The sequence below is a fragment of the Epinephelus fuscoguttatus genome, linkage group LG21, assembly GCF_011397635.1.
Source record: "Epinephelus fuscoguttatus linkage group LG21, E.fuscoguttatus.final_Chr_v1".
NCBI lineage: Eukaryota > Metazoa > Chordata > Actinopteri > Perciformes > Serranidae > Epinephelus > Epinephelus fuscoguttatus.
In genome coordinates this window covers 18,978,892-18,992,627 of record NC_064772.1, presented here as the reverse complement: position 1 = coordinate 18,992,627, position 13,736 = coordinate 18,978,892, and the positions used below count along the sequence as shown (strand labels likewise).

Genomic DNA, 13,736 nt, shown 5'->3' with positions numbered 1-13,736 from the left:
CACATTTGTGCACACCACGGGGAATGCTGCACTTGTATGTTTCGTACCTATGATGCAGTACATATTACATGTATATGAGCTGATTTTCTCATCTGGAGGAGGAGAGGATGGTGGGTGGCGTGACACCTAGGCAAGATGGCTGGGACATATCCACCCATGTTTGTAGCGACAAAAGCGGGTATTTTGAAATGACAGGTCAGGACATTTCCAGCTGTGTTTGTAGCAACAAAACCAGGTGTTTTTTTAGTGAGAGGTTAGGACATTTCCAGCCCTGTTTATAGCAACAAAAGCCGGTATTTTTAAACAATAGGTCGGGACATTTCCAGCCCTGTTTATAGCAACAGAAGTGGGTATTTTTAAACAATAGGTCGGGACATTTCCAGCCATGTTTGTAGTGGGAAAAGTGGGCATTTTGGAATGACAGATGAGGACATTTCCAGCCGTTTTTGTGGTGACAAATAGGGTATTTCTTAATAAGAGTTTGGGTCATTTCCAGCGGTGTTTTTAGCAAGAAATGCAGGTATTTTTTAACAGTAGGTCAGGACATTTCCAGCTCTGTTTATAGCAACAAAAGCCGGTATTTTTAAACAATAGGTCGGGACATTTCCAGCCATGTTTCTAGCGGCAAAAGCGGGTATTTTGAAATGACAGGTGAGGACATTTCCAGCCGTTTTTGTGGTGACAAAAATGGGTATTTCTTAACAAGAGGTTGGGACATTTCCAGCTGTGTTTCTAGCAACAAATGCAGGTATTTTTTAACAATAGGTTGGGACATTTCCAGCGCTGTTTGTATTGGCGAAAGCAGGTATTTTTAAGAGGTTGGGAAATTTCCAGATGAGTTTACAGCAACAAAAGTGTGTATTTTGTAACAATAGTCAGGGCATTTCCAGCCCTGTTTTTAGCAACAAAAGCAAGTACTCTTTAATGATAGGTTGTTACATTTCCAGCCATGTTTGTAGCAACAAAAGCAGGTATTTTGAAATGACAGGTCAGGACATTTCCAGCTGTGTTTCTGTGTTTTGTAGTAAGAGTTTAGGACATTTCCAGATGTGTTTTTGCAACAAAAGTGTGTATTTTGTATCAATAATTGGGACATTTCTAGCCCTGTTTATAGCAACAAACGCAGGTATTTTTTAACAATAGGTTGGGACATTTCCAGCCATGTTTGTGCTGACAAAAGTGGGTATTTTGAAATGACAGGTGACGACATTTTCCAGCGGTGTTTGTATTGGCGAAAGCAGGTATTTTTGTAATAAGAGGTTGGGACATTTCCGGATGAATTTACAGCAACAAAAGTGTGTATTTTGTAACAATAGTCAGGACATTTCCAGCCCTGTTTATAGCAACAAAAGCAAGTACTCTTTAATGATATGTCGGGACATTTCCAGCTGTGTTTGTGGCAACGAAAGCAAGCCTTTTTTAATGAGAGGTTGCAACATTTCCAGCCAATGTTTGTAGCGGCCAAACTGGGACTCTTGAGTGAAAATGCTTTTCCAACCCTAACGAAGTGGTCTTTGTGCCTAAACCTAACAACACGGGAACCACAGCATTGTCACAACATAAAATTCAAAATTGAATGCAAAGAAACGTAAAGCTTCAACATATTTGCTACATATGAAAGGTACAAATGATACATATCTATAATTTGAAGAAACGTACAATGCCAACGTTTATTCTGGCGATTGGGTTGGTTTTTCACAAAAAATGTTGATGCTCACATTTGCAGATGTCATGAAACACTTTATTGGCTATTTGCTTTTCTCTCCTTTTCATTCGTTTCACTTGCATGTTTCTTTCTCTTTCAGGTATTGTGGCGGTGCTGTTTTGCGGGTTGAGTCAGGCAAGGTACACAATTCACAATTTATCTTGTGAAGGCAGGACCAGGATCAAGCAGGTAGGTTCATGGAGGATGATTGAGGCCTATTTCATTGTTGTTTTCAAACAGCTTTTTTTCAGTCTACTCACTTTGTTCACATTACCTTTTGATGCTAATGTTTTTGTCTTGCATGTATGCATGCGTGCATGCACAAACAATCATTAATTGCCATTAGTGCTCTGGTTGTCCAGTGGGTGTCTGTGTGGGAGGCCAGTCTCCAGCTATCTGCTTAAAAGGCTGAGCACAGATGGAGGCCAGCACACTGTCATACTGTACCGCCAAGCTTCACAGAGGAGCAAATAAATCAGAAGTACACACATATACTCATATATGCATTTATTATTCATTATCGGTGCCACAGTGGAGCTAACTGTTTATCACAGAAAAGCCTTTTTAAAAGGCTATGCAGCATATTGAAGCCGTTGCCTATAAAGTGGATTGGCTATGCAATAGTCAATGCATGTGTACGGTGCAGTATGTTTACTTGGCAGAATGCCTTTATCTACATTTTTATGATTTATACATGCAGCTGCAGCTCAAAGGACAAGACAAAGTGATTTAGTGTATGCAGACACTGGTTGAATAGTTAGTAGGAGAAATATTTTTCACTTTGGCATGTCTTGTCCTTGTGCTTGTGGAACCCTTAAGGGAAAAAGTACATTTATTCAATTAGATAGCTTTTTACCAGGACTGTACAGCAAAGCTGGTTAAACTGATAAAAACAGAAAATAATAAATCATTAATGAAATCATAACATCTGCTCTAATTTAATCCAGATACAACATAAGGACCTTAATTAATATTTGATTTCTTATGCAGAAATGCCCCATTAAAATAATTCAGATTCTATTTTCAGCCAAAGTAAATGACATCCAAGCTCTTTGATGTGGCCCGGATCATTACAGGAAATGTCGGACTGAGTCGATGACTTGCAATATTCCTTGATCAGGAAGTATTATGGGAAAGGAACAAGTCTTTCTGAGTCTGGAAAGCAAGTTGTTACACATTTCCACAAATGGCATGTTTCAAATAAAAATCTTTAACGAGAGAATGATGACAAAAAAATGTCTGGTGCTACATGCAACCACATTCTGGCCTCAAGCTGTAGATGTTTGTACTTGCTCCCTCAAAGGATCAGGGAATAACATCAACACTGGATTTGTTGTGTTTGTGCAAATCTAAGCCTGTTTACCCATTTCAGATATGATCCGAGTCCTTCACTGTCACCCCGCCACACACACACATGCACACACCATCCACCCTGAACCCCTCCCCATCTCGGATGACCTTCTCCCTCATGATCCTCTCAATCCCTTTTATAATTTGCAGCTCTTTGAAGTCTTCAACTTCCTGGGGGAGATTTTCATCTTCAGCTACATGGGATATGTATTGTTGACGTTCCCTCACCATGTCTTCAAAGCTCTCTTCATTTCTGGGGCATTTGTATCCTTTTCTACTACATGATGGAGCATTTTCACCCCCCGCTGTGCAGCCTTTGGATCCCACTCAGACCCCCAAAATGGTGTTCTGTTCTGTTCTGTTTTGTTCTGTTCTGTTCCATCTCATCCACACTCTGCCGTAATCCTTATCTGCACAATCATCTGCCACTTATCTGACCAGAGAGGTTATCCTGTTTTCTATCTTGCCTCTCTGCTGCAGTGCAGTGCAGTAATTTCCCCAGTTCTTTAAAAAAAAAACTCTCAGCACTTAAATTGTACAGGTTTGATCCGGTGAGCTCTGCAAATGCCATTCAGTCGGTCTCCCGCGATCACCATCTCTGCAGATTAAGATGCTGCAGTGCAGCGTTTGCTCCGAGGAACGCCTATGAAACAGAAATTCAAATAGGTCTTTAATTATTGTTACTGCTGCTTGTTTTCTGTTCTCTAGCAGGGCTCGGTGGAATAACAATGTTTGCCCATTTGAAATAAGCTTACAGTACTTTAATTTGTAGTGGATTAAGCACTGTATCCCTGTCGAGGTTGAAGATTAAATCTTATTAGTTCTAGAAACTAGTAAAATAGCCTCCTGCTGTTCTTAGTCCCATATCGTTAAAGGAAAAATCCACTCTAAAATGCTTTTAACACTGTTAAACGCCTATTGATGGCATTTGCTTTTGTTGTCTGGAAATGGAAGATATTGTTTAGTGGTTCAGTTACCTGATTAGCATTTACTGGCCAGATGTAGAAACAGAAAATGACTTGAGAAGGATTTTTGGCAGTCAATTAACTGTTTAACTACATTAAGCAGAAATGCTTAACTGTTCCAGCTTCTCAAATGCAACGATTATAGCTCTTCTCAGAAATATATCCCTCTGTATATCCTTGAGATTTGGGCTGTTTCTCAAATGAAACATGTAATGAGAAGATGTCAATTTAGGTTCTGGCAAACTGTGATAATGAGTATTTTTTTCACTAAATTATTTATTTAATAATTAGAAAAAAGAAATGATGATTAATTGATATAAGTTTGACACAGTCTAACATTACATCCAGATACTTAAAGTGTCCATCTTCAGTGTGATTTAACTGAAGGAAAGACATCAAAAACATAAGTAAATGTCAGTTTGAGGGGTCAGAATGCTCAGAATCAGTATTTTGCACTTAGACTCAATGATACAAATCACATGTTAAACTTATACTATCATAACAGATGTTTCATATTCACAGCTGCTGCTGTATCTGTCAGCTTTACTTCCTGAGGGGAACAGAGGGGTAGTAATGGACTGCTGGCTACTATTGTCCTTGCCTGAGAGCTGGCATGACGGTAGCGTATGCCTGAGGAGAGACTCTAGTGGCCGCACTCCAAGGGGTTGTTCTTTCACAGTCCAGTGCCCAGATGGCCGGCAATTATTATTACAATCCATCTTCCACCATAGGGTCAAAAGAGCCAGAGAAAGAGTCGACTGAGCAGATTCTTTTTCCAATGCTCTTATGTTCAGCACGAGCGGCTGCCAGGGAGAAGATGTTTGTCTTGAGCTTTGAGCCTTGATTGTGCTTCCATAACAAAAGCTTAGAGTGAAAGAAATCTGGCTAACTACACCTCCTGGAAGCTGACCCGGATGTAAAAACAGGAACAAATGGAGGTCGAAGTCCTCTTGTACAGTGCTAAAAGTGTCTATAAAAATGAAATAACCCCAGTGATTCAACCCTGTTAATCGCTCTTTGGTTACGCAGTAGATTTTAATCGCCATAGCTTGCAGCCTTTGCCAGTGACAATGGCGATGGGCTTTATTGGAAATGAGGCTGAGATGAAAGTGCTTAATTACCTCCATTCAAATAGCTTCGAGGCCTTTGATAAAGAGAAATGACTGCTTTTGGGAGCAGGATATTGCTTTTGAAAATCCATAGGGTGCATGAGATCTAATATTGACTGCAGGGTGCGAGGGAGCTCTGTTTTAGTAATAGCCCTGTCAGAGTAAGGTCCCCTGCCTAAGATATTGGTCCTTTTATTATTCTAGGCATCATATTTAGACTTACTGTAGAAAAGCTAAAACCACATCACCCTATGATGCGGAAGCAGGGGTACCTATCTGTGCAGATGATTTTTAATGACCAAATTTCAAAGAGGGTCTGAAAAATTGTGTTTTCTAAAGGAGTAAAAAGCTTGCCTGACTTCCGCCAGCCTCGCCTCCTCTAGTTTATTGCCTCGAATTCCACTAACAAGAATCAACCGGAGGATCTCAGGCTGCACTTAGGCTCATATGAGGTTTTATGGCGCTGCAGTAACTTCTTCTCAAAGTATGACAAAAGATGTGAAGTGTATCCAGGACGGCAGCTATGTCCCCGATAATTGTACAGATATCCTCTCCCTAACTGCTGCCCAGGACACTTAGCATTCAGTCCCATCCTATGTGAAACATCAAAGTGTGTGTGGAGGGCAGAGACAGCTGGCAGAGCCTGATTGGCTTCATGCCTCGGCATGGTGCCACACTGCTGTGTTTGCATCCTAAACAGCAAATATTCAGAGATTATTTGTGTGTGTGTGTGTGTGTGTGTGTGTGTGCGTGTGCGTGTGAGTGCACACGTATATTTATGTTGATATTCATATGTATACTTTAACCGGCTGATCTCACACAGAATTAGCACTTTTGTATTCAGTGTGAAATTGTGTATCTTTTCTTATATGCATTAAAAGGATTAGCCTATGTGGAGTCAACCAGGGCTTTGTTTAAGAATAAATAGTGAAACCTTAACTTTAAGGTTCAGTTTGTAGGATTCAGGGGGATATATTGGCAGAAATGGAAAGTAATATGATAAGTATCTTTTCTTTCATGTATAATCACCTGTAAAATAAGAATTGTTGTGTTTTTGTCGCCTTAGAATGAGCCGTTTATCTATATAAACACTGGCTCTTGATAGGCCAATTCACATTTTTTCCAGTAAGTCACAGCCCCATTATGACAAGAGAATCGGAAAAACACTGATATTTTTTTTAAACCTGAATATTTGGATCAGAAAAAAAGATAAGCACACAGTAGCAGGTACTGGGCTAGTGGGCCATTTGTTATGTGTCAAATAGCATAGGAGAAACACTGTAAACATGAGACTGCTTTATTCATTGTTTTGACTTGTTGTAATCAGCAGGTCTGTTTGTTTTGGAGAGTAAAGCCCTGTTTCCACCAAAAACTTTCTGTAAGGTACCTTTGTAACCAAAAGTGACCCTTCAGACATGGTACCTACCCTAGGTCTGTTTAACGTTTCCACTGCAAACAGTACCCTTAAATGTGGGCAGGGTTGTTGTCACTACCTGCCCCATCCAGCACTCGTATTTCCTCATCGATGTAAGTCTGCGGCTTGTTTATCGTCTGGAGAACGAGGTTGCATGCCGACATTTTCAGAACAAAATAGAACAGGCAGCATTGAGAGTCTCTCTCCATGGGGTATTAAAAAATAGCGGGGTTCAAAACCAGCCACAACTCAGCCCTGAGCAAGAGTGACCATCTGCTATTGATATGAATGGACTGCAGTGTGTGATTTTTGGGGGGGGGGGGGGGCAAAAATGGGGACGGTATGGAATGGTTCCGTTGGTGCCATCCACAACTTTTCTCAGTGTACCGAACTGAACTGAACCATACCATACTCCTCAGTGGAAACGGGGCCTTAGAGACCTTTGCAGATAATTCAGCTCCTGGTAGAAACCTCCTGAACCATGGATACTTTAGGAATTCTAACTGGGAGAAGTTTCCTCTGGTTGCAAGCTACAATCCTCACCACTAGATGCCACTAAATCCCCATAAATCATACACACTGCTACTTTAAATTATCAGTAACTTATCTTAACCAAGACTGCATACTTAATCTCAAACAGTTAAACTACAACTGAAAACTGGTGCATTTCTGACAACATGTCCATAGGACTGTCAGGTTTCTAATGTGATGAAAAGAAATTATGATTTTCACTGAAAAATAACCCAATTTCTATGGCAACATGTTGACTCATAAGTGTACTTCAACCTGTGAGTGTGTCTCAGTCACAAGTGTTCTCCTTAATCTGTGCTCATTATGAACAGCTCTCCATCTTTATATCAAGGGCCTGTAACATCTACCCCTTGTCATTCCTCCTAAACCTGGGACGCACAGCTAAGATACCATGCGCCTTCCAGCACTTCATGGTGTTTGCAGGTACTGTTCTTAAGAATACCTATTAACATTATTTATTGTGATTTATCTTCATCGTGGCAACATTGTTGTATTTTTCAGCTATACATGTGTCATAGACTTTGGTGTGATGTCCAAGCATTAACCCAAGTTTGCCTATTTTCCTATTATGTTTGAAATCATGAGCACCTATTTCTTCATATTTTGGACATGTTTTCAATAATTGCTCCAGGTTATGACTGCTAACTGAAGCATCTGTGGGGAAAATGTGCAAAGATGAACTATCTTCACCAGTCTCACACCTCGATAACAAGTCACTTGCTTACAGTGGCGTTCCTCTTGAGTGTCTCTCCTCAATCTGATAACTGCAAATGCAGCATCTTTCTGCCTAACAATAGTCTCTAACTTGACAACTGTCACTGTGTTGCACCACAGGTTAACACCTACATTGTTAACATACTTTGGCTCTTTTTTACTGGAGGCAACTGGAAAAGATCTCTGACTGCAACCACACTTTAACACATATTAATGAATGGGGAAAAATATTTATGATATTATATTTCATCAACTATTAATTTTTTTGGGGGGTGGGGGGCATTTTAGCCTTTAATGGATAGGACAGTCAAGCGTGGAGTCAAACCTGGGCTGCTGCAGCAACAGTCTCGTACATGGGGCATCTGCTCTATCCACTAAGCCACCGACACCCCGTGAGTCAATGTTAAATGTATTATCAAAAGTTGAAGCATGTTATTCATGTATAACAATGGCAATCAGAGCAGTGAACAAAACACAGTTGTCCTCAGGGTGATGACACAGTGTCAGTATTAGCCTTGGTGCCTCATACTATAGCGCCCTAATTAAATGCAGGGACAGATCTTGTCCAAGCACCATTGTCTTATTTGATTTTATTGTATAGTCTCAGAATTCTCACTAATGGATCTCATGGTCCTCAGAGGTCAGATCTGATCTCCCATCACATCTGAAAATTAACATTATGGTATGCACTATGTTAAAAAAAATGTGCTGCTTTTCTCATAAAATGCACAATTGTTGTGGTTATCCACTTTAACACCGCTGGAAAGATCCTGTCTGACCACGTCTCCTTTGATAAATGTTGGGTTGGCGGTGTTATTGCTGCAAGAAACACGAAAATGAAAACTTTTACCCTAATTTATCCCATGGAAACCCTTTAATTATTCCTTTCTCTTCACTGCCTGCAGCTTATGGCATTAGTGGGGATGCTGAAAGATTGCGTCTCCTGTGTGGAAGATGTGCGTTGGTGTGTGTGTGTGTGTGTGTGTGTGTGTGTGTGTGTGTGTGTGTGTTTGTGTGTGTGCATAAAGTCAGGTAAGTGGACACAGAGACGGGAGCCATCCTCAGGCTCTGTAATAATTCACTACCCTCATTACAAAAGGCGTTTTCGCATTAATGGGTATCAGCATCTCAGATCTTTTTCAAAAAACACTTCACTCTCTCTCTTTTCTATTTTTGTAGCTGTATTTTGGAGACGACTAAATAAGGCATCGCCTCACTTTGGCGTCTGAGACTAATGGTTGAAGCTCTGAATGGTTTGATGATGCAGGAGAAAGGAATATTCGATGTGAAGTGATGTGGGGTAGTGCAGCAGCAGCATGTTTCTCTGCTTGCCTGACCCACTTTTACCTCTTACATAAGAAGGTTTCTTTGTAGAAAGCCCTTGTCTTGCTATTTTTCAAAACTCCCCCATCATCACCACCACCACCAGCACCTCCCCCATCTGTTTCTCATGGCAGAAAAGGATTTGCTGTGGGAATTGTTTTGGCTTTAAGTATTATGTCACCATTGTATAGCAGTCTAAAAGTTAAGGGCTCTTTGCTGGTGAGCAGCTGGTCAATGATAGTGATAATCAGGGTGTAATATGTTACCCATGGACGGAGTTATTAGCTGGAGAGCCCTCTCCTGCCTCTTTCAAATAATTGGTTGGTAAATGGTTGTCTGGTGGTTTGATGGATGGCAGTAATACAGCTGTTTGCTCCTCTGCTCTCAGGTTTCAGGGGGGCTGTGGCGTTTAGCCTGGCTGTAAAGGACACATCCACAGATGTGAAGCGCACCATCCTCACCACCACTCTGCTGCTGGTCGGCTTCACCGTCTGGGTGCTGGGCACGGCTGCTGATCCCACGCTGCGCTGTCTGAACATCAGGTTAGTGCTACCACCTCGCTGAGTGACACAGCTAGTATGATGGAGTCAGATCTTATCGTCCTGTCCCTCCATCTGTCCATCTCTCCTCCGTCATCTGCGGTTTCTCTGTCTCTTAAACAAACACAGACAGACACGGCTTAATTACACTCTCACATTAAGGATTCAGCCCACTTAATATGCACCAGCTCTTTGTAAAGCTTCTCTCAGCGTGTTCGAATTGTGCCTCTCCCTCCTCCCCTCGCTGCCTGCTCAGCCCTACACAGGCACTTAGCTTCGTGTGTCTGCTCCAGCTCTGCCCTCTATTAGTGACTTGCACAGCTGGTGCGCAGGGCAAAGCAGGTCTACAGGTCCCTGGAAACTTTTTAGAGAGGAGATAACATTAAAATGCAGCTTGTCAAGCTGTACACAAAAACCTGTGTATAAAAGAAACACTGTAGCCTAGTTATATAAAGAATACACAGTCAGTGCTGCTTTTTCTTTTAAAGTCTGCGTACTATGTGTGATTCGAGGCCAGTGGGCGATAATGATTAAGGGGTGCAGAAGAGGCATGAAGGATGCAAGGCAGTAATTAGATACTTATATTACTAAAGTGTAATCTATGGCCCAGATCAGAGTGGTATAATTGACTCCCACAGTCTTTCGAGGCAGTGCTTTTGAATCTCCAGTGGTTTTCCTCTGTGTGTGTGTGTGTGTGTGTGTGTGTGTACATGTCTGTCAGTGAAGGTAAATTTGACAGTAAGAAAAACGATCTTGAAAAAATTTCAGTGCAGAAAAGAAGAAGTAAATAAAAGCAGAGGTGAGAAACAGAAGCTGGTTTTAAAAAACAGAATAAAATCAAGTTCAATAGATCATTGGAATTGCCCGATTGGATATTTATAGACTATATCAAAAGTAAAAAAAAAAAAAAGAATAGAATATATCCAAAAGTGCACACCCTGGAACATTTTTGCACATTAAAACGCCCCCTCTCAGTGCTACAAAACACAGACGATGAAGCAATTTGTGATGTGAAACAGAACCTGGAGCTCCTCTGTTGTCAATGAACTGCAGATTGCCTTTGGTAATTCAATCTGCCAAGTTGTTTGTTTGAGCTTTTACAGCCAAATAAGCTTCATTTCATTGTAATGCTAACGTTTATGAACCAGACAAAGAACCAATATCTCCTCCAGGGCATGGGATTTGTGTCCACAAACACGGGTCTCTTGTTCTGTGTCAGTTGAGCAGCTTAAGGAGTTTTTGCTCTGTTGTCTCTAGATCCTATCTTCACCACGACTGAACTGTGTGAGAATTCAGGGTCATAGATTGCACATAGCAACTTCCAAATGCTGGTGAAATCCGTTGCTGGGAGATAAAATCCTAAGGGCTATTAGTAGTTTTTAAACCAATAATGTATGAATGCTTTACTCCCGATTGGCCTGTTATCCTGCCTCCTCTGTAGGTGGGAACATTTAAACACCCACTGACTTTCACTTCATGAAGAGTTTATGATCCTTTGTTGACCATCTTTAAATCCCATTAAAACTTAGCTTCAAGTATTTGTAAACAACATTAAAGTTCCTCTCCAGACATGTTATAAAGTATGTTTGGTACATGGTTTTCACACATAATGGTTAAAACAGTCCCTGCAAAATGGTTGACAGCAGATCTACTAGCGTTAGCTTTAGAGGAAACATCAGTGAGACTCATTCATAGGCCTAGTACATGTTGGAGCCTCAGTCAGACCCAGACTCAGATGAGGAGTCTGTTGTGCACCAAAATCATCAACTAGCAGACATATGAGAACTGTAAGTGTAGTTTGTATCTTTTATTTATGTTGTTTATTAGCTTGTAGGCTAACCAGCACTGGCTGACATCATGTGGTGTTTGTGGAACATACAGTAATATCTGCTACGATGTGTTTTTTTGGTAGATAGTGGGAGGAAGCTCCAGGGTCTGGTTTACATCCACAAACTGCACACTCTACCATGTTTGCTGTAAAATTTTCACCATGCTAATGCTAACTCTCGCTCTATGACAAGTCCGCTCTGCACTAGAGGTTTCAGGTGTTTCCTGTATGAGACAGTGATACAGTGCCCCTGGAATGAGTCCTAAAACCCGAAAATGGGTTAGCATTTTACTACTGAGGGGTGTCTCGTCTCAAAGTCAATGGTCCTTTTGAATGGGTTTGTGGTTAGATGACTGAAACAAGGTCTGTGGTTAACACAAGCTTAAGAAACTTTCGAGTTTCGTTTTACTACATAAATGTCAGTAAATACCCCATTCATGAACTTTGAAGCTTCTGTGTGTCTTGAAAAAGGTGGTTGCTAACAAGTGGCTAAATACTGAGCTGCGCCAAACACAGCTTTGCTCGTGTTATGGCGGTGATGTTAGATCACGCGACCTTAGTGTAGTTGGTGTAACAACTGATGCACCAGGTGAGAATAGACTCAAACGCATGACTCTGGAGACAGTTTGGGTAAAGTAACACAGTCTTTATTGGTCAAAAGGCAGGTTCAGTACGTAGAAGGACTATCAGTGGAGGCAAACAAACCCAATAGGGATGAGAACTGACACTGAGAGACACACTATATACTCTGGTGAGGGGAAGGATAACGACACACAGATGAGGCTAATCAGGGCGGGACAGACAATCAGACACAGGTGAAGTCATCAAAAGGGAGGGAAAACACACCGGGGCAGGAAGTGAAGTGATCTGAAATGAGAGGAGATGTGAGTTTCAAAGTAAAACAGGAAACAACATGTTTGTTGTTGTTCAAAGTTTATTAAGGATAAACCCCTTGAGATGCATCATCTTGTTTTCAAGTATGTCCGATACAACAACAAAAAACAAATGATTGGTGTTGAGGGTGAAACAGCTCCTAGAACGATATAGAACACTAATTCCATAGTTCACTTTATGAAGAACAGAATCATTATGTATTATGAGTGATAACTCACAATCCAGCCAAGACCTAGGTATATAAATTTATCAACTCTGTGCAGAGATGAGCCATCTTTACAGATTATGTTTAAATTGTTGGATTTTACTTTAATGTTCTGTTTCGTGCCAAAAACCATAGTAAAAGATTTGGCTTTATTTAATAATAATTTATTAGATAGGAGCCAGTCCTGTATAGTATTGAAGTCAGATTGAAGAGCTGTATGAATTTGTGGAAGGTTGGGTTTGGAGCTATAGATGACTGTGTTGTCTGCATATAATTGAACAGAGGAGTAGGAGCAGATTGCCGGAAGATCGTTAATAAAAATGGAAAATGTGGACCCAGGGTCGAACCTTGAGGGACACCTCTTTGCTGAACATAAAATTCTGATTTATGACCTTGAAGAACAACACACTGCATTCTATTGTGAAGGTAAGAGTTAAACCATAATAATGCATTTTGGATAACCCCACAGCATACAACTTGTCAAGAAGTAAATAATGATCAACTAAATCAAAAGCTTTTGTAAGATCGAGAAAGATGGCACCTGTGAGATTACCAGCATCACAAGCAGAGAACACATCGTTGGTAAATTTCAATAGAGCAGTAGAAGTTGAATGATTGGGTCTAAAACCAGATTGAAAAGGGGATAGGATATTATTAGTCTTAAGATGTTGGAATAACTGGTTAAAAATGATTTTCTCAAAGACTTTGACAGTAGAACAGATGATGGATATGGGTCTATAGTTATTTGGATCGAGATTGTCGCCGCCTTTAAAGAGAGGAGTGACGCGTGCCTGCTTCCAGATAGCTGGTACCTCACAGGTAGATAAGGACAGATTGAAAAGGTCAGCGAGTGGGAACAAGGTCAGCGAGTTATCTTGCTGAACAAAATATGTAAGTATCATACTCTTTTGTTTGTCACAGTATTTATTTTCTGCAGTAATCCAAAATCCAATGGAAAACTCCCATAGACTTTTTGATGAGGGAACTAGTGCAATGCTAACTTCTGTGTCGACCTACAGAGAAACGTCAACCCTAGGGCACTCTATTGGCTTTAGTATTAATGACTTACCTAATCTACCTTGCCCGGCGTACATTTAAGTCTAAGATTTTAAGGAAGTGCACAGACATCGCAGGACAGACAGGATATTTGTGACCAAAA

General features: G+C 40.8%; 1 protein-coding gene across 1 annotated transcript in view; it reads left to right on the top strand.

Annotated features, from left to right (window-relative positions):
* The window catches only part of LOC125882071 (sodium/hydrogen exchanger 9-like), a 100,800-nt gene that overhangs the window by 29,522 nt on the left and 57,542 nt on the right, over positions 1-13,736 (top strand). Inside the window, exons 9-12 of the mRNA XM_049565715.1 lie at positions 1,806-1,894; positions 3,206-3,319; positions 7,386-7,497; positions 9,500-9,653. Of these exons, the coding sequence (XP_049421672.1) occupies positions 1,806-1,894; positions 3,206-3,319; positions 7,386-7,497; positions 9,500-9,653 (469 nt within the window). The remainder of the gene's footprint in view (positions 1-1,805; positions 1,895-3,205; positions 3,320-7,385; positions 7,498-9,499; positions 9,654-13,736) is intronic.